The 22,225-nt window shown below is 44.4% G+C and overlaps 1 protein-coding gene across 1 annotated transcript; it reads right to left on the bottom strand.

The window, feature by feature from the left end:
* Positions 1-1,176: 1,176 nt before the first annotated feature.
* On the bottom strand, positions 1,177-14,404 carry ndnf (neuron-derived neurotrophic factor). Its single transcript, XM_029707500.1, has 4 exons — positions 13,782-14,404; positions 7,083-7,286; positions 6,243-6,367; positions 1,177-3,291 (listed from the first exon to the last, which is right to left on the bottom strand). Exons 2-4 carry the CDS (start codon positions 7,280-7,282, stop codon positions 1,892-1,894), a joined length of 1,725 nt encoding a protein of 574 aa, XP_029563360.1. The 5' UTR covers positions 7,283-7,286; positions 13,782-14,404; the 3' UTR covers positions 1,177-1,891.
* Positions 14,405-22,225: the final 7,821 nt, after the last annotated feature.

Here is a 22,225-nt window from a genome sequence, read left to right on the forward strand (position 1 = left end):
ATTCCAGGGCAACAGCAGGTTAATGTAAGCCAGGTGGAGCCTCCCCCGTGCTTCCTCTGAATGAGGTCGTTTGATTGACAGGGAGTTGTGGTAGTGAATCGGAGCGTTGCTGCTCAGGATCAGGTTGTGATGGAAACATGGAGACTCACAAGGAACAGCTGTTTGACTTGGCCACAACAGAGACGATTTCTCCACTCACTTGTGACCATTCTTAATTAAAACGTGTGGATGTGTGTGGAATCAGGTCTGTGTCAGTCAGTGCATGTTGAACTCCTATTCGTCTCTTACATGTGACAAGTATACTGTAAGTGTGGTTAAAACTGTGTTACCCTATATCTTAAAACACATGAAAACTAAACGATTGCAGACACTAATGTGACATAAGTTCTACATTGTACCTGTGTAGACACTACAGATGTAGGGTCTTAATTTGAGACAGTTTAACAACAGGTAAACTATGGCCTATTTATTGCCTTACTTCCTTACTTTGCACACACTGTATACAGATTTCCTATTGTGTTATTGACTGTACGTTTGTTTATCCCATGTGTAACTCTGTGTTGTTGTTTTTGTCGCACTGCTTTGCTTTATCATGGCCAGGTCGCAGTTGTAAATGAGAACTTGTTCTCAACTGGCCTACCTGGTTAAATAAAGGTGAAATAAAATAAATACAAAATTATTATGTGGATTATAATTAATGGACATTTTTGTAGGGGCTGATAAAAAAAATTGTAATGGAAAATCAAGTCTGAAATTTCTAAGTGGAAATTACAAACTACAGAAGCCATTTTAAACTTCAAATACACTGCTTTGCAGGAAAGTTCTCCGGCAACAGATTGATCAAATTACGATCCTACACCTGTACCTTAGATAACTTTTGACACTGGCAATATAACAACATTTACCATCATTCAAATACGTTCCTCCAAATAATTCACTCCGTCAGTCCCATTAATCTGATGCATTATGTCCATACTAAAATGTTCTTACATGTCAGTAATCGTTTATGTCAATGATCATGTTATGCTTACAAGGACATACCGCAGGACTAATGTAAAATCTATAAACACTATATACCCTCCTTTCTGCTGATACACTGCTGTCTGACACCCTGCGTCTATCTATGTGACGTTAACTAGCCCACAGAAGAACATGACACCCAGGGTGACACAGGGATTACTTGTTCTATATTTACTGTTTATGTACATGAATATTGGCAGGACAAATCTGTACATGTGACAAACACAGTGATAACACAGACCTCCAGCACAGAACACATTTACAGACGGGCTCTAGAGCGCACCCTGGCTGAGATGCACAAGGGAATGTCTCCACAACGACAATTTCCTCATATATTTTGAATTATTTCTTCATAAATGTAATAGTCATCATCACCAATAAATCAAACAATCAAACCAAAAGAGGCAAAGAAGTATAAAATAATTTAAAACTATCCTAAATGTGAATAATGCACTGAGAGAACTATACAAGGCCGGTAGCTATTGTATCTCTGCAGGTCAACGTGAATTGAAACTGAAGGAACAAACCATTTTGACAAACGCAAGAGTCATGCAGCAACAAAGAAACACACAAGATGAAACAGTCTCTTTTCTGACGCTTGGAGGTCTCCCTGTTGGCAACGAGATGCTAGGTCCCCAAGCCAAGGCGACAGAGCACCTCGCTATGGATCGCCCAAAAACGTGCCAACAATGAAATGTAAACATAAATATACAGGTTGATATCTCTCTCTACAAACAGTTCAGTCTCTGCCACAGGCCCATCAGCTGTGTGAGTAGTCAGTCTGTATTCACTCCTTAGTAGAATATCACTTAGAGTTAAATAAAACTTTTTTAATATATATATTTATAATAGATTTATTCTATGCAGTCTTTTAACAGTATTTCCTTGTTTTCACCAGTTTGCTCTGGTATTTGACTGAGTGACCGCTGTGGCCCACAACATAAACGTCCAGCAGGTAGGTCTTGCCCGGCTCCAGCCCTGTGATGGTTTCCGTGGTAACGGCCTTCTGCAGGTTGGGGCTGTGGAAGTACTTGCAGAGGACCTTCTCTGACTTCCTCCGTGTCTCGGGCCCGGCACACTGGTTCTGCTCACGCCGCCGCTGCTCCTCGCCATAGCTCTCGGCCACCTCTTTTTTGTAGACACAGTACTTGTTGCGGTCCTGCGTTCCCAGCCAGGCCACAGTGGCAGTGGAGCAGGTACGCAGCTTGTCAAAAGCCTTGATGCGCGTGTCCTCGGGAAGCGAGGGGAAGGGCTGCTTGCTGCTGGGCTTTGTGGTGGCCAGCACCTTCAGGGTGGACGCTCCCTTCCTGCTGCCTCGCAGACGGATCAGGTACTTGGCCTTAGGCTTCCCTCGCAGCTGGAACTGTCGTACCCCTTCCACATTCTGGGAGAGCAGCAACTTGCCCTCACGCCTCACCTGCACCTGGACAGAGTCCAGACAGGCGTGCACGAACAGAGTCACACTCTGATGAGAGGAGACCGGGGCGAAGCGTAGGAACTTACTGCCCTTCCTCTTAATGAAGACATCAGACACCTTGCCATCCTTCAGCTCCACTGTTTTCTGCCGAGCCTCCTCCTTAGTGCGGGCGAACGTGCCCACATAGGCAGTGCTGGTGTTGGTGGCAGAGTTCACAGCGAATACGTCAAAGTAGTACTGAGTGTCCGGCTTCAGGTCCGACACGGTGAAGATGTTCTTGTTGCCGATGCAGACTTTTTGTATGTCCGAGGCCTTGGGCTTGGCTGTGTAGGAGCGGGAGATCTTGTTGCTGGTGAGACCTCGGTCCTTGTTAAAGTCCTTGTCTGAGCGGACAAAGCCAAAGTGGGCAAAGTCAAAGGGGCTGAAGTCCCGGCCTGGCTTTGGAACGGCCATGAAAGCATCGTCAGCGCTGATCTTAGCCTCGGCAGCACACAGACTTTTGAAGTTGTGCTCCTTGTTGATGACCACACAGTACTGGACGGGCTGGCCCATCAGAACGCCCGTGGGGGTGGGCTTCCAGGCCAGAGTGACAGTGGTCCGGCCCAGGGCGGTGACGTCCACCCGGGGATCGTAGGGCAGCTCGGGGTAGGGCTGGTCAGACTCTGGGGTGGTGGTGGCGTACACCTTGAAGTTGCTGTCCTTCTCTGTGGAGAGCATCTCCAGTTGGTAGAGGCCGGAGGGAGAGCTGGTAGCCACATAAGACTCCACATCATTCCCCTTGTAGGAGAAGAGCTCTGTGCCCTCATCCACTGTCACCTGCTGCTGCTTCTGCTGGTCCAGGGGCTCCGGCTTACCTGGAAAGCACACAGAGACACAGGAAGACTTAACATTACTTATTTTCATATCACAGCAACCACATCCTCTCCTGAGATATGTTTTTCTAACATCCCCTAATGTTTTAGTTTTTTATGTTTGGCCCTGAAGTAAAATCATTTCCATAGGTGGCAAATAATTACCCATTTAAAGTGTTGATCCTAGTGAAGTCATGGTGAAGCTCTCTCCGAGGCAGACAATTAGCCCTTCACAAACCAGCAACCATGCTTTCACTCTAAACATCTCTAAACATCCCAAAAGATCACAGGCCAATATTCACTTGGCCCTTCCTGGGACGTTGTGCTACAAAGAGGCCCAGGCCTTATTTCAGTTGTGCTTAGAACCATAATATTATCTTTGTCATCCAGAGAGTGGGCTCAACGGTGTTCTAAAGAAATGCTAAAAGATCCAATCTGAGCCTGAGACATTCAGCAAACAGAGGAGTAAACAGATGAATAGATAGAGAAGTTGTGCATTTGTATATTTACAGTGTTCACTGGAAACTTGTGCACACACATCGCCTTCTACCTATATGTGAATGGTTCCTTGGTCTATGTTAAGATGCCATGTGTAGCACATGTAGCACATTACTGTTTTGCAGTATTTAGTCTCTATTCTGTAATATATTAGGACAGTGAACATCAAAAAAGTAGTTAGTATCAGGCAAAAAGCCCATGTATTAATTGGCAGAGACACATGTGCATGCATATAGTCATACACGTGTACACATGTACTTTCACACCCTCACATATGTACACTCTAAAACCACCGCTGCAGTCCATGTCTGTGCTCTAATGGGACTGGGCTTGAGGGAGTTGATCACATTTTTGTGTTTCAAAAACACTGTCCAGATGGAGAGAGAGAGTCCGAGTGTGTGTGAATGAGAGGGGAGGGAGAAAGAGAGAGAGAGAGAGAGAGAGAGAGAGAGAGAGAGAGAGAGAGAGAGAGCGAGAGTCTGAGTGTGTGTGAATGAGAGAGAGAGAGAGAGAGAGAGTGAGAGTCCGAGTGTGTGTGAATGAGAGGGGAGGGAGAGAGAGAGAGAGAGAGAGTCCGAGTGCGTGTGAATGACAGGGGAGGGAGAGAGAGAGAGAGAGAGTCTGAATGTGTGTGAATGAGAGGAGAGAGACAGAGAGAGAGAGAGAGAGACAGAGAGAGAGAGAGAGGGGGGGGGGGGGGAGTATTCAATTTGAAGGGCAAAAGGAGTATATGTTAGTAGTGGACAAGGGGATTATTGTACCTAGCTATCTAAAGATGTTTATGGGGGATTAATGTAGAAGGCTTAATCACATTCTAAACTCTTTACTTATACACTGTATTTGTCTGCCAGCCAACCAACCAGCCAACCAGCCAATGAGCCAACCAGCCAACCAATCAGCCAAGGGCAGTCTGTTCTACTCAGAGCTCTGTGCTCTTTTCACAGACTACAGAAATCAGGTGTGGTCAATCCAGACATCAAGTGTGGTCAGTTCATACACTGTGTTAGTTAATAACCATACCACAACCACACCAAAAAAGCAGACCACCAACGCTGCCCAAACACAACAAAATGTAGTGTCTTTCCAATTTTATTCAAAACCACATCAATCAAATGTTAATGTTAGTTATTGTTGATCCTGATATACTTCTGAAATGATTGTTTATGTATTTGTTGTACCTTAATCATATATTGCACGTTTTACAACTTAATTACATTGTAATAGTCCCATTTACATTAGCTAATAGTTCCATAAATCATATCTATGTGAATTCCCATATACACTACATTACCAAAGGTATGTGGACACCTGCTCGTTGAACATCTCATTCCAAAATCATGGGCATTAATATGGAGTTGGTCCCCCCTATGCTGCTTTAACAGCCTCCACTCTTCTGGGAAGGCTTTCCACTATATGTTGGAACATTGCTGCAGGGACTTGTTTCCATTCAGCCACAAAAGCATTAGTGAGGTCGGGCACTGATGGGTTAGAGGTGTTCGATGGGATAGAGGTCATGGCTCTGTGCAGGCCAGTCAAGTTCTTCCACACCGATCTCGACAAACCACTTCTGTATGGACCTCGCTTTGTGCACGGGGGCATTGTCATGCTGAAACAGGAAAGGCCCTTTCCCAAACTGTTGCTACAAAGTTGGAAGCATAGAATCGTCTAGAATGTCAATGTATGCTGTAGCGTTAAGATTTCCCTTCACTGGAACTACGGGGCCAAGCCCGAACCATGAAAACCAGCCCCAGACCATTATTCCTCCTCCACCAAACTTTACAGTTGGCACTGTGCATTCGGGCAGGTAGCGTTCTCCTGGCATCCACCAAACCCAGATTCGTCCATCAGGACTGCCAGATGGTGAAGCATGATTCATCACTCCAGAGAACGAGTTTCCACTGCTCCAGAGTCCAATGGCAGTGAGCTTTACACCACTCTAGCCGACGCTTGGCATTGCACAAGGTGATCTTAGTCTTGTGTGCGGCTGCTCAGCCATGGAAACCCATTTCATGAAGCTCCCGACAAACAGTTATTGTGCTGACGTTGCTTCCAGAGGCAGTTTGGAACTAAGTAGTGAGTGTTGCAACTGAGGACAGACGATTTTTACGCACTATGCGCTTCAGCACTCGGCGGTCCCATTCTGTGAGCTTGTGCGGCCTACCACTTCGCGGCTGAGCAGTTTTTGCTCCTATACTTTTCCACTGCACAATAACAGCACTTACAGTTGACCGGGGCAGCTCTAGCATGGCAGAAATTTGAAGAACTGACTTGGAAAGGTGGCATCCTATGCCGGTGCCATGTTGAAAGTCTACTGCCAATGTTCATCAATGAAGATTGCATGGCTGTGTGCTCAATTTTATACACCAGTCAACAACAGGTGTGGCTGAAATAGCCGAATCCACTAATTTTAAGGGGTGTTCACATACTTTTGTATATATAGTCTAATTGGTGTTTACCTGATCCCTCTCCGCTGGCCTCATCAGGCAGCTCCTGCAGGGTGAGCTTCCAATCCAGAGGAGCATCACATGGTGTCACCGTCACAGACAGCGGGGTGTTGTCCTCCTCCACCACAAAGTAGTACCTGCATGAACAAGAAGTAGTGCCCAGGTAAATGATAGGGTTAACTACATGTTTAACTACTGAAATCATCTATGGTCACTTTATGGTTGTCTCCGAGTGCTAATGACCTGAGTCTCTTTTAGCAGACATTATCTCAATTACATGAACATCTCTTTCTCATCTATAATGCATTTCCTCATCCTGGTATCCATTACAATGTATTCCATATTCCCAATGCATCCACTTACAGTAAGTCATCATACAGAGCCTACAGTGCTATTTAGTATGGGAAGGCTACAGCGCTGTTTGTTTTTTCGATCAAACACAACCTGGTCTCATGTATTTGGTAAGATAAGACATACAGTACATGTACATGTTTGGAGCAGTAGACCTACATGTTGGTAATGGTTGTTGATAGTGATGGCTGTATTTATAGTAGGTTAGTGTTTTTTGTCATGAATCTTGTTCTGGAGGTCACCAGCTAGCACAGCCACAAAGTCATACAATCTGATTTTAAACCTAACCCTAACCTTAACCCTAACTTTAACCACACTGCTAACCCTAATGCCTAACCATAACCTTAAATGAAGACCAAAAAGCTTTGTTGAATTTTTACAAAGCCAATTTTGACTTTGTAGCTGGCCTATCTACAGGGAAATCGCTCAGTTCTGCCTCCAGGACAAAACTTATGGCAATAAACGTCATCTTGCATATTGCTATAGACCTGGAATCGTTACCTTTTAGGTGTGTCCCTGAACAAGTATCCACTGATCTCGGCGCCGTCTGGGATGACGGAGGAATCATGAAACAGGGTCTTGTCTCTGATCTGCATCTGGAACAGGCCCTCATCTCGCGTGGGCAGCTTCTGGCCAACTACAACCCCCAGCACCAGAGCCAGGCCCAGAGGCCAGCCCTGAGGTCCCAAGCACAGCCTCATCCTCCTGTAACACACAAAATAGTAATGCAGGAATGTCAGAACAGTTAGAAACGCCAAAGTACCCTCTTAGAAAAAAGGGTTCCAAAAGGGTTCTTCGGCTGTCCCCATAGCAGAACCCTTTTTGATTTCAGGTAGAACTCTTTTGTAAAGGGTTCTACATGGAACTGAAAAGGGTTCCACCTGGAACCAAAAAGGGTTCTTTAAAGGGTTCTCCTATGGGGACAGCCGAATAACCCTTTTAGGTTCTAGATGGCACCTTTTTTTAAGAGTGTAGTGAATATTGGAAATCTTTCAATCAATACGTGGAAAAAGAACTTGAAAATGTGTTTCCAATTTTGCCTGTTAAGTCACAGAATGGAAGGGAAACCAGTAACACGCTGCCAAAGAGAGGAAAGTGAGAGACAGAGATGGAGAGATAGATGCCCCATCTCTTGCAAAAAGAGAGTGGAAGGCAGACAAAAAGAGAGAAGACACTTTGGACAAGAAAGAGGGAGAAGATAAAGACAGTGGCTAGTGTGAGAATGGTTCCCCAAGGTCAAAGAAACTACATTTAAGGGGATAGAAGAGGAGGAAAGATTGGCACTGGTAGCTACAGTGTACTGTTCAGTAGATATCTCTAACAGCTATGGGATGTGGCTCAGTACACGGGTCTATGCAGCTTACTGAGGCTCAGGAACACAGAGATATCCTCTGTCTATTGATTTGACCACATTGATTGCAGCTGATGGGAAAGCCAAATCCCGGCTGATTTAATCAGGGTAATGATGGCAGATTAGCCAGATACTTTACTGCCATTTACTGCAAGTGAGAGTGTGTCCTTTTAATGACCCCTCTTCCCTCTCTCTCTCTTCCTTGTCCTCCTTTTCTCTCTCTGTCTTTCTCTTCCACCCTAGCTCTCCATGTATTTTTTCCCCACAAATATAGCTCATCTTTTTTTTCTTCTCTCGCACACACATGTACAGTAATCTCTATCCCACCCTCTTTCTGTCCTTGTCAAACAGACATTCTCTCCTTCCTCTCCTCCCTCCCTCTGGAGAGACATAAGTCAAACCAGAGAACCCAAAGCTGGTCTTCCATGCTACAAACATGGCTTCATTACTACATTATCTTCCTTTTAAAACACAATACAGAGAAAAGCCCTCGACAGCTCATGTCGGTGTATCCATCTCCCCTCGTGCCTGAGCTGAGCCTCCCATCATCCTGTCAGACTTCAGAGAGGCGGAGGAAAGCCTTCTAAGTGGTACTTTGAGGTTTGACTCACAGAGAGGAGATCCTTAGCTCCTCAGCTTGTCTCATTCCATTTCAGAAGCGTGTTGGGCGGAACAAAGAAATGTCTATTAATACTCAAGACAGCGCTGAGGTGGTATGTACAGAGCTCTACAGGAACCCCAATACACAGAACAGAGGCTCCCAGAAGACTCTCCCAGTCCCTGCTGCACTAAGCCCACGCAATGACACTATCAGACTGATGTAATCCGATATGGGATATGTGCTCTCTCAATGGTTAGTGTGGTATCGTCCATCAGATTTCCGTGCCAACATATTTAGCATAACCCAACATGCACTTGATGTGCTGTTTCCAATGTAAGCAACTTGCCCACCGCGTGTGGTAATACTGATTCAAACCAATGGCTTTGGTTAGAGTTGGTCAAAGTGCTGCAGTATCCCAAGTCTGAGAAGTGTTACCACTAAATGCTACGTTCCTCCATCCAGACTCAGATCCCATGTATGAGCCATCACTGAAAGATGACACCTTCACATTAATATAGTTGGATTTGACTGTGCTAATGTCTGGGCCATGTGGTTGTGTGGAGCAGCACAGACAGGCTGGAATCTGGAATGGTTGTGAATGCATGAGACTGCTCAGGCCATGGAGTTAGCTCTCTTTACCAAAATAAAACTTCAAAAAAGCTGCATCTGGAACAAATAAAGCCTAATGTTTAATTAGAGTGAGGGATAATGTATGATCGTAATTTGGGGGAGGATAATTTGAAGGCAGAGCCGGCCACAATCGTGTCAACTTTGTTTTGCTGCCGTTTTTTATTTATTTATATATTCATTTATTTTTCAGTTTCACTCTGACTGGAACTTTGTTCAAAACTTGAAACCCTTTTGGTCATTAAAGAAAAAAGCCTCATGCATAATAAATGTGAAGTTGTGCATAGCCGCGGAAAGTAGTTTGGGGGTGGGGGTGCTGCGATTCTTTTGCCAAGTGGGGAGAAAAACCAAATATTGCCCGCGCTGAAGACGTCTATATCTGTCCGCTAATACAATACACTACTTTTGTGAATAAAATTTGACTAAATGTAAGCCTATATGAGTGTTTACCAGCATTTGTAACTTGAGTCTGATAATGTACAAAACAGTTAATCTGATCATACTTGTTGAATATAAAAATACTTGCTTGGTATATGTTTTCCAGTTTCTTCAAATACTTTGCAAATGCAACTTATTTCTATGTGAAAACTGAAATAGTCTATTCATGACTTTTCCATTTTAGTAGACGCTCTTATCCAGAGCAACTTACAGTAGTGAGTGCATACATTTCATACTTTTTCGTACTGGTCCCCCGTGGGAATCGAACCCACAAGCCTAGCAACTGAGCCACATAATAACATCACTTCATCATAAACAACTTGATGTCTCAATGTACTCAAATACTGTATTGTGCATTGTTTTTCTTCATAGTGAATAATACTGAACAGCTTATGCAGAAAGCATAATTAATGATAGAAATATAAGTATGTCTGTCACAATTTAACTGTATAACCTGTAGTAATAACTATGTAATAACCACCTACATTATATGACTTTACAATGACAGTTAGTTCCACCTGAATTCCTATATGGCAACAACAACATGAACCATGCAGTGTTCACTCTGTGCCTTTATCATGCCTTTAACAGAACTACTGAATGACAATTCAGCCAGATAACAATATTAACACAATAGACTAACTATACTATCACCTCCCAGGTGGATAGTTGTTGGAATAGCACCAAATCATCTAGTTCATATAAATGCATCAACTAAGATTAAAGCAAAGTGAAGAATAATCTCATCAACTAATCAATCAACCATATACTCAATCAATCCATACATCAAACAGCTGAGATGTTGAAGAAGTCATCCCGTGAATGGTCAGTTTGGTTGTAGGGTGTAGGTGTTTGTTGTGGTCATTGGTGTGTGTGCTGTTTGATACCAGTTGGTGAGTCAGTGTGCGTGATTGAGCTGGGATTCCAGCAGTCAGTCAATGTGAAGCCAGCACACACTGATGACTAGCACATATAATCTGTGTATAGAGCCATTTCTGAGTGACAGCGAACATGTATGCACAACAGAGCAGCTTACACCTGTCATTCACAGGGCACTACAGTAGTCCTACCCTCCAACTGTCCAACATAAAAGAACCATGTGGAGTGTGTGTGAGGACCTCTGCGTGCATGTGTATATGAATGTGCTCACATATGAATGTATAAGCATGTGTATGTAAAGGAAGATTGTGCGTGTGCATGTCTGTGTGCTTGCCTGCCTGTGTCTGTACGGCCATGCGCGCCTGCAAGTGTGTATACTAGGCACCCCTTACACTGCCACATCCCCCCTCCATCTCTCCATCCCTCCAATGTGTTCTTTGGGTCGCCCTGCCTCCCTCCTTCTGCAGCCTCAGCCTCAGCCCCAGCCCCAACCCCAACCCCAGCCCCAGCCTCAGCCCCAGCCCCAACCCCAACCCCAGCCCCAACCCCAACCCCAGCCCCAGCCCCAGCCCCAACCCCAGCACCAACCCCAGCCTCAGCCCCAGCCCCAACCCCAACCCCAGCCCCAACCCCATCCCCAGCCCCAGCCCCAACCCCAGCACCAACCCCAGCCTCAGCCCCAGCCCCAGCCCCAACCCCAACCCCAGCCCCAACCCCAGCCCCAGCCTCAGCCCCAGCCCCAACCCCAGTCCTGCAGCTCCATCGTCCCTCCAGCCTCCCGGACCCAGCTCCATGTCTCTCTGTCAGGACGGGTGAACCTCCTGCCTGCTCCCACATGGAGCTCATTAGCAGGACGGGAGGGAAAAAGACACTAATTTCAACACAAATAAAGAGACATTTGGGATTCCTCCCAAAGAGACGCCTGGCAGGGCTCACAGGACCTGGAGCCGCTTTGTGTTTTTTTAAAACCTCTCTGAAGGCAGATTTATGGTCAGTAGGTCTTCAGTAGCAGACTCCATCACTGATGTGCTGTCACTTCAGGGCCAACCGGGGCATTGGGGATACATACAGGCAGGCAGGGCTGAGGGCTCAGGGCCTGAGATGGAACCAATCACACATAACCTGGGCCCATGCTGATGGACAGCCAAACCCAGAGCAGGTCTGGTGCTCTAGGAGAGCCAAACAGCTCATTAATGAATTGGTAGAGACTGTGGTTTAGGGCCTCTGTCCAGGAGCAGAACTTTTGTCTGCGCAGAATGTGAGTTTATTTGCATGTGTCTTCTAAACCGTCAAATTCCTCTCACCCAGAGTGTGTATAAATCGACATTATCACTCACATTCTGTCTTTAAACCATCTACATCATCATCAGCCCACAAAGACTATGCTGCTGCTCCTGGCAAAAGAGCATGTTCAGAAAGGGGAGCCTACTGTATTTTCCATCCTTGCCTTTCGCTCTCTGTCTCTCTGTTTTATGGTCCATTTCTGAGTGAGGCCTGCAGTTAGCACTGCATCCTGGAATGATGCATGGTGGAGCATGTCAGGTCGCAGGGCCAGTTTATATTACTGCGCTACAAATGAGCCATTCAAATTAAGGGTGCAGCTCTGACTGATGTGCAATTCATTGCTGTCATTGTGAATGAAGGGCAGATCACACAAGATTAGCCCAAAAAAAGCACAATGGGAAAGAAATCGTCCACTCTCTGCCAATCAGCATATCAACGATAAGGGCACAGACCAGCATCATGGAAAATGAGTGAATCACGTATCCGCTGGACAGAGAACACAGACCCCTTCTTCAGGAGAGAGACGGCCACCAGTCTGATGGCACTGTCTCTGCTTGTGTCCATCTGAGGAGGCATAATGAGGGCTTTGCAGAGTGAATGTCCTGGACACTGGGAGGGGGTGTGGATATGATGAATAATTTAAGGAAGGGAATAAAAACCTGTCGCTATGGCCTTAATCTTCCAGCAACGACTCTGGACGTGACATCCCACTCCAGCGGTCCGCACAAAGCAAAGGCAATGAGGAGACTGTATATACACTGCAGCCCGTCACTTCTCCGGACGCATAAATGGCTGTAGCAACACTGGCGGAATTCTTTCAGCCCGGAGTTTTCATATGCAAATCACGGTTTAGTTACGGTATGCAACACAGACCTTCCCATTTTCATACTTTTGTTCATGATTCATTCTCCTGAGAAAGTACGGGAGGCAGTGTGGCTTCTCTCTGCTTCTAAATACAGTTATTCAAATTCACAGTATATATTGCCTATATTTTATATAGGCTCCAAATATATTTTTTAAACGAATAACACTTTTTATCAATAATATATATATTTTTCAACTCAAATACATGTTATTATCTACAATAAGATAGTAGCCTGTCTAAAAACATCGCGAGAGACAAATTAGTAAGTAACTTTGTAAAAATGCAACAAAAAATTATGTTTACTACTTTTCATACATTTCAATAGCACTTTGTCCTGATTTTAAGAGGGAATTTGTGTAGGCTCCCCAAATGTGAGAGGGTGTGTGGGTGAGGAATCAGAGCAGGATAGCGGTAGGCTACTTGCAGGTGCATGGGCTTGCTCATTGGTAAAACGAAAACTCTCCTATTGTAAAACTGACGCCCCAGGCCAGTCTAACATTTTCCCAACATTTGTGTCATGTTCATCCGCAGCACCACTATAAAAAAAGGGCCAGTGAAGAGAACGTATGCCACGTACTATAGAAGGGGGCGAGAACGCATATTGATGAATTGGGTCTGGCGGGTTTAGAGGGTGCTCATGGGAACTCCGTTATGGGCACAAAGCAGGGCTCCTCAGACTCAGAGCCCCGAGTGCGCGGACACTGCCTTCCGCGTGTCCTTTTCAACTCCCTCAAAGGTTCATCCTTTTCACGCGACATTCATCGTGCCTTGTGAAATACAGCCAAACGAAGGGAACCAAATTAAAAGAGCATGCGAGCCCAGGCTTGATTGAAATGTGTTTTGAAATCCTTAACTTCCCGGAGTTGTAAACCACAAAACCCCTTCCCCTCTATCTGGCAGACGTTTCAAAGGCAAGCGTTCTTTATTCGGAGAGTCCCTCTCTGTTTTTCTTTTTTATGGAACGGTCTCTCCAAAAAGCGCTCCACAAACCATTTAGACTTAATAGGCTACAAAAGCGCAAGCTTATTGCTTTATAGAACAGTTTTTTTATCGATGTGGTTTATCATAAATTCCCTTCATGGAATATGTATATAAAGCAGTGATCATATGGATAGCCTAAATATACAATATTTTGTGAATGAGCCTCCGTCTTACCTTGCAGATTTAGGGATGATAAAAACAAGTTGGAACGTTCTCTCAACCAGCTCAACACTTCTGAGACCAACACAATAAAAAACTAAATCAAACAAAAAATACAATAAATGTGTCCTTTCAGTGTTCGATAGATTCCTCGAGTCAGTTCTGGTGTGGTGATAATCGGACTACAGCTGTGGTGCGTGTTGGCAGTTCTGGAGGATTGAACCTTGTCTGGGTATCCTGAGTTCTGGCAGCGCGTCCGTCCCTGCCGTGTGGCTGCTATTGAGATTGGACCGACTGAATTGGAAGACAAACTGATGCGAACTTCTGTCTATGCGCTTCCCTAGGAGCACTCCGAGAACCGGCCCACTCCTCCCCCTGGACACCACAGCCCCAACAAGTAAAAAAACCACCAGAGACCAGGCAGAACCAGCAACGGACCTATCACAGACACGGACTCAAACTGACATCACTTTATGAATGAAAAACCTGGATTTCAAAAGCACCTTTAGGACTACTTTGAAGTGCTATAGCCATAGACAATCCACTGTGCAAAAAATGGCAGAATCAACGTCATTTCCACCTCATTTCAACAACAACAAAAACATCGACGTGGTGAGGTTGAATCAGTGTGGAAAACTGATTGGATTTGAAAAAAGTCATCAATATAAGGAAATGTTGTCTTTTTTTCAACCAACTTTTAACCTAAAGACAATGACATGGTGAAATGTTTTGTTGATTTCACGTTGAATTTAGGTTAGGTGACAACTCAACCAAATGTAAAACTAGACGCTGAACTGAAGTCTATGCCCAGTGGGAAGTATAGGCCTAATGTATATACAATTGATCACAATTAGGCATACACACGTTTTAGCCTACATTATACATTTACAAAATATATATATTAATTCAAAATATTACTTTTACAACTTTTTTCAATCAAAGGTAATGTCCCTGAAATGTGAGCACTAAGGTTGAACTGATTCGAAGTACTTTACATAGGTGTCTGTTCCGCAAAGCAAAACAACGCATAAATATCGTGTCTTCGCCTCCGTTTTTTTAAGCGCGGGGATCACCTCATAGTTCTCTTGTTGGGAGCTGTTTACGTCGTGAAAACGGGCACGCTTGGGTACCACCCTTTTCAAATTCACACAAACCTCGGGGTTACATGATCTGTGCGTGGGCTAGTTTTGTCATGGTAGCTGAACCATTTTATTGCTTTATCTGTCGTGCGTAATTCATGTGTAAAATAAAGAGTGAGTTCTCCTGGTTGCTCTCGTTTATCCGTAGTGTTTACCCGAAACTAATTTCACTGGGTCCAATGTGTTTTTGTTGCTCAAAGTTATTCTGTTTAAATGTGTGAAAACGCCGGCGGGACAGGAATGTTTTTGTCTGTTCCCGGGCGGTAACTCACGGAAGTAAATAATTATCCAAGATAAGGGCCATTGACAAAATGATGTTGCTTATTTGAATTGCACGGAATTTATGACTTGATGGGGCTGCTGAGCTATGATGGGTAGCCGGATTAAAACGATGCCGTTATCCCTGCCCTAAAGGATATAGATGGGAGCTTCAAGTTACCGTTTTAAACAGTTGTTTCATTACCCCCGATCCCTTGACGCATGAGCAGGAACAAGTGTAGCAATGATGCATAGGCTATATAAAGGGATACATTATTAAAGGGGGATAGGGAGAGGAAAGCAACGTTGGATAGGATAGAGCATGGCAATGTTATAACACTGTTTAAAAAGAGCGCCTAACATTTCCGTCTGACCTCTAGCCTAATCATATAATTGAATACAGGGTAATTCAATATGTAGCCTGTTCTATCTATTAGATATTGTTTCAGCCAATTAAGAGTACAAACTCCGTAATTGTGCATTATGCCCAAGCATTAGCCTACGCTTTAAACTTAATCGAATCCCTGAGCTGACAAGGTAAAAATCTGTCGTTCTGCCCCAGAGCAAGGCAGTTAACCCACTGTTCCCCAGGCGCCGAAGACGTGGATGTCGATTATGGCAGCCTCTCTGATTCAGAAGGGTTGGGTTAAATGCGGAAGACACATTCAGTTGTACAACTGACTAGGCATGCCCCTTTCCCTAAGCATATTCATTCGCCTTTATGTTATATTAATGTTAGCCAGTAACAAACATCCATAAATAACATAAAATACTATTGAGTGAGAAGCCTTGGTACAACAGCATCATCTAGCGTCAGTGTTCATTCTGGAGAAGTAAATCCGCTCAAACCAGTCTACACTGGTTATCGCGCTGGCTGGTGAATTACCGAGGGACTTTCTATGACTGCTCAGAGACTATGAATATCAATAATATTTCCAGGGAGAAGCAAAAAGAACACGACGTTTATGAACTTGGGTCTTGTTATGTCCACTGTAAGTTAACGGTTCTCCAGGCACAGGGCTGCCGCCATGACTATGTGGTCTAGTCAGCGCACAGGGTTAATGGGTTTGAGTCATTCGGCCCAGGACCATGGTTCCACAGTGGTAGGTCATGTCCACTCATGGCTCTGCGCATGGTCTGGACTGTCTTGAGCCTGTAGATCCTGTGTTGAACTAGATGTAGAGCTCCAGACCCCTGTCTTTCTGACCTTATTTCTCTCTCTCTTACACACACACACTCTCACACACACACACGCACGCACATGCACACACACTCGTAAACACACACACACACACACTCACTCACACACACTCACACACACTCGTAAACACTCGTACACACACATACATGGCTCTGACGGTGATTAGACTGCTGTGCTGTGACTCTTGTGTTTTTGAGATTAAAATATATGCCAAATTCCATCTGCTCTCAACTACACCACAGAGCTGTGAGAATGAATTCACTCTGAGGAGGGACACACTCAAACACACTTTTTCTCTTGCTCTAACTCTCACAAAAACACCCAGATTTTTGGGCGGCTATTTACATGCCAAAGTACAGTATTTGAAATGCATCCACACTAGGGATAATTTACTACCAATGGGGGAAGGACTGGAGGAGGTTAATGAGGTGAAAAATGTTCATGGCTTAATTATCTCCATGGTAATTCAGCACATGGCAGGGCAGAGACGTACACTACAGTACCAAAAGTATGTGGACACCTGCTCGTCGAACATCACATTCCAAAATCATGGGCATTAATATGGAGCTGGTCCTCCCTTTGCTGCTATAACAGCCTCCCCTCTTCTGTAAAAGGCTTTCCACTAGATGTTGGAACATTGCTGCGTGAACTTGCTTTCAGCCACAAGAGCATTAGTGAGGTCAGGCACTGATGTTGGGCAATTAGGCCTGGCTTGCAGTCGGCGTTCCAATTCATCCCAAAGGTGTTTGATGGGATTGAGGTCAGGGACCTGTGCAGCCAGTCAAGTTCTTCCAAACCAATCTCGACAAACCATTTATGTATGGACCCCCCATTGTGCATGGAGGCATTGTAATGCTGAAACAGGAAAGGGCCTTCCCAAACTGTTGCCACAAAGTTCAAAGCACTTCCGTCGGACTGCCAGATAGTGAGGTGTGATTCATCACTCCAGAGAACACGTTTCCACTACTCCAGAGTCCAATGGCGGCAAGCTTTACACCACTCCAGCCGACACTTGACATTGCATATGGTGATCTTAGGCTTGTGTGTGGTTGCTCGGCCATGGAAACCCATTTCATGAAGCTCCAGACTAACAATTCTTGTGCTGACGTTACTTCCAGAGGCAGTTTGGAATTCGGTGGTGAGTGTTGCAACCGAGGACAGACGATTTGTACGTGCTACGCATTTCAGCACTCGGCGGTCCCGTTCTGTGAGCTTGTGTGGCCTACCACTTCATGGCTGAGCTGCTGTTGCTCTTAGACATTTCCACTTCAAAATAACAGCACTTACAGTTGACCAGGGCAGATCAAACATGGCAGAAACTTGACGAATTGACTTGTTGGAAAGGGGGCATCCTATGATGGTGCCACGTTGAAAGTCACTGAGCTCTTCAGTAAGGCCATTCTACTGCAAATGTTTGTCTGTGGAGATTGCATATCTGTGTGCTCAATTTTATACTTTATATATTTTATATCCTCATCGGCAGACTCAATAGCCTTGGTTTCTCAAATGATTGCCTCGCCTGGTTCACCAACTACTTCTCTGATAGAGTTTAATGTGTCAAATCGGATGGCCTGTTGTCTGGGCCTCTGGTGGTCTCTATGGGGGTGCCACAGGGTTCAATTCTTGGGCCAACTCTTTTCTCTGTATACATCAATGATGTCGCTCTTGCTGCTGGTGAGTCTCTGATCCACCTCTACGCAGACGACACCATTCTGTATACTTCTGGCCCTTCTTTGGACACTGTGTTAACAACCCTCCAGACAAGCTTCAATGCCATACAACGCTCTTTCCGTGGCCTCCAACTGCTCTTAAATACAAGTAAAACTAAATGCATGCTCTTCAACTGATCGCTGCCCGCACCTGCCCGCCCATCCAGCATCACTACTCTGGACGGTTCTTACTTAGAATATGTGGACAACTACAACTTCCTAGGTGTCTGGTTAGACTGTAAGCTCTCCTTCCAGACTCACATCAAACATCTCCAATTCAAAGTTAAATCTAGAATTGGCTTCCTATTTCGCAAAACAAAGTATCCTTCACTCATGCTGCCAAACATACCCTCGTAAAACTGACCATCCTACCGATCCTTTACTTCGGCGATGTCATTTACAAAATAGCCTCCAATACCCTACTCAATAAACTAGATGCAGTCTATCACAGTGCCATCCGTTTTGTCACCAAAGCCCCATATACTACCCACCACTGCGACCTGTACGCTCTCGTTGGCTGGCCCTCGCTTCATACTCATCGCCAAACCCACTGGCTCCAGGTCATCTACAAGACCCTGCTAGGTAAAGTCCCCCCTTATCTCAGCTCACTGGTCACCATAGCAGCACCCACCTGTAGCACGAACTCCAGCAGGTATATCTCTCTGGTCACCCCCAAAGCCAATTCCTCCTTTGGCCATCTCTCCTTCCAGTTCTCTGCTGCCAATAACTGGAACGAACTACAAAAATCTCTGAAACTGGAAACACTTATCTCCCTCACTAGCTTTAAGCACCAACTGTCAGAGCAGCGCACAGATCACTGCACCTGTACATAGCCCATCTATAATTTAGCCCAAACAACTACCTCTTCCCCTACTGTATTTATTTATTTTGCTCCTACTTGGCACTTTCTTCCACTACAAATCTACCATTCCAGTGTTTTACTTGCTATATTGCATTTACTTTGCCACCATGGCCTTTTTTGCCTCTACCTCCCTTATCTCACCTCATTTGCTCACATTGTATATAGACTTATTTTTCTACTGTATTATTGACTGTATGTTTGTTTTACTCCATGTGTAACTCTGTGTTGTTGTATGTGTCGAACTGCTTTGCTTTATCTTGGCCAGGTCGCATGTCACGACTTCTGCCGAAGTCGATGCCCCTCCTTGCAGGGGTGGTGCTCGGCGGTCGACGTCACCGGTCTTCTAGCCATCATTGATCAGTTTTTAATTTTCCATTGGTTTTGTCTTGTCTTCCATCACACCTGTTTCCAATCCCATTAATTACTTGTGTATTTAACCCTCTGTTTCCCCTCATGTCCTTGTCGGTGATTGTTTGTATGTTATATTACGTGGGTTTGTGTATCGGTGTGCGACGGGTATCCTTTACCCATTTTATTTTGTACTTTGGTTATGGAGTTTGTTTTTCATTAAATACTCCATATTAACCAACTTGGTTTCTCCTGCGCCTGACTTCCCTGCCACCTACATACACGAATATGACATCGCAATTGTAAATGAGAACTTGTTCTCAACTTGCCTACCTGGTTAAATAAAGGTGAAATAAAAAATATATAAAAAAAATACACTTCTGTGTTTTTGGTGTGGCTGAAACAACCAAATCCACTAATTTGAAGGGGTGTCCACATAGTTTTGTATATATAGTGTATCTCATTTTCACACACACCCACTGACAAAAGCATTCCAAGCACATTCCAGTAAACTATTAGACATTTTTTAGCATTATACTACCTATAGCCAATTGCAATTAAAAACATTGTTAAAGTGCACAAAATACTAAATACAAAAATCGTAATATTAAACATTCATGAAAATACAAGTGTCTTATATCGTTTAAAAGCTTAACTTCTTGTTAATCCAACCGCTTTGTCAGATTTCAAAAAGGCTTTACGGCGAAAGCATACCATGCGATTATCTGAGGACAGCGTCCCACATACACCAGCATTAAAAACATTTTCCAAACCAGCAGAGGCATCACAAAAATCAGAAATAGCAATAAAATAAATCACTTACCTTTGAAGATCTTCCTCTGTTTGCAATCCCAAGGGTCCCAGCTACACAACAAATGGTCGTTTTGTTCGATGAAGTCCTTTATATCCCAAAAAAGTCTGTTTAGTTAGCGCGTTTGATTCAGTAATCCACCCGTTCCACTCGTTCAACATGCAGACAAAGGAATCCCAAAAGTTGCTGGTAAACTTCGTCCAAACAAGTCAAACAACGTTTCTAATCAATCCTTAGGTATCCTAATATGTAAATAAATGATTCAATTTAAGACTGAATGTAGTATGTTCAATACGGGAGATAAATAACGAAGTGCGCGCCCTCATCCACGCGCGCCACAAGACTACAGTCCAAATGAGAGCCACCTTGAAAAACTACAACTACTAACTCATTTTTCAAAAAACAAGCCTGAAACCCTTTCTAAAGACTATTGACATCTAGTGGAAGCCATAGGAACTGCAATCTGGGAGGAATTCCTTTGAATATCCCATAGACAAGCATTGGAATGGCATGTGACCTCAAAAAAACACATTTCCGGATGGATTCTCCTCAGGTTTTTGCCTGCCATATCAGTTCTGTTATACTCACAGACATTACTTTAACAGTTTTAGAAACTTCAGAGTGTTTTCTATCCAATGCTACCAACTATATGCATATCTTAGCTTCTGGGCCTGAGTAACAGGCAGTTTACTTTGGGCACGTCAGTCATCCGAACTTCCGAATACTGCCCCCTAGCCTTAAGAAGATTTATACTTGCCATTTTAAGAGAATGGTCTCTCAAAAAAAAATCTGGTTGGTTTTTCTTTGGATTTTCTCCTACCATATCTATTGTGTTATATTCTCCTACATTATTTTAAGATTTCTACAAACTTCAAAGTGTTTTATTTTCAATGGTACCAATTATATGCATATCCTGGCTTCAGGGCCTGAGCAACAGGCAGTTTACTTTGGGCTCGTCATTCAGGCGGAAATTGAGAAAAAGGGGCCTAGCCCAACAGTGCAGTTCAAGAAGAGTTAAAATATTTACCAAATGAACTAAAGTAAAAAAAAATATAAAAAGTAACACAATAAAATAACAATAATGAGGCTATATACAGGGGGTTCTGGTACCGAGTCAGTGTGTGGGGGTATAGGTTAGTTGAGGTAATTTGTACATGTAGGTAGGGGTGAAGGGACTATGCATAGGTAATAAACAGCGAGTAGCAGCAGTGTACAAACAAATGGGGGGTATCAATGTAAATATTCCGGTTGCCATTTGATTAATTGTTCAGCAGTCTTATGGCTTGGGGGTAAAAGCTGTTAAGGAGTCTTTTGGTCCTAGACTTGGCGCTCCGGTACCGCTTGCCGTGCGGTAGCAGAGAAAACAGTCTATGACTTGGGTGGCTGGAGTCTCTGACAATTTTATGGGCTTTCCTCTGACACCGCCTATTTTAAAGGTCCTGGATGGCAGGAAGCTTGGCCCCAGTGATGTACTGGGCCATACGCACTACACTCTGTAGCGCCTTACGGTCAGATGCCATGCAGTTGCCATACCAGGCGGTGATGCAACCGGTCAGGATGCTCTCGATGCTGCAGCTGTATAACATTTTGAGGATCTGGGGACCCATGCCAAATCTTTTCAGTCTCCTGAGGGGGAAAAGGTTTTGTCGTGCCCTCTTCACGAGGTCTTGCTCACATCGGCTACAGAGAGCGTTAACACACAGTCATCCAGAACAGCTGGTGCTCTCGTGCATGCTTCAGTGTTGCTTGCCTCGAAGGAAGCATAAAAGGCATTTAGTTCATCTGGTAGGCTCGCGTCACTGGGCAGCTCGCGTCTGGGTTTCCCTTTGTAGTCCGTAATAGTTTTCGAGCCCTGCCACATCCGACGAGCGTCAGAGCCGGTGTAGTAGGATTCAATCGTAATCCTGTATGACGCTTTGCTTGTTTGATGGTTTGTCTGAGGGCATAGCGTGATTTCTTATAAGAGTCCGGATTAGTGTCCCGCTCCTTGAAAGCGGCAGCTCTAGCCTTTGGCTCGATGCGGATGTTGCCTGTAATCCATGACTTAATTTGTTCCCATTGAAAACACAGATTAACTATCTTGAGTTAATTATAAATATCTTTGACTCCGCTACACATCTCAGCTAATCGT

Source organism: Salmo trutta, chromosome 22 (genome assembly GCF_901001165.1).
Source record: "Salmo trutta chromosome 22, fSalTru1.1, whole genome shotgun sequence".
NCBI lineage: Eukaryota > Metazoa > Chordata > Actinopteri > Salmoniformes > Salmonidae > Salmo > Salmo trutta.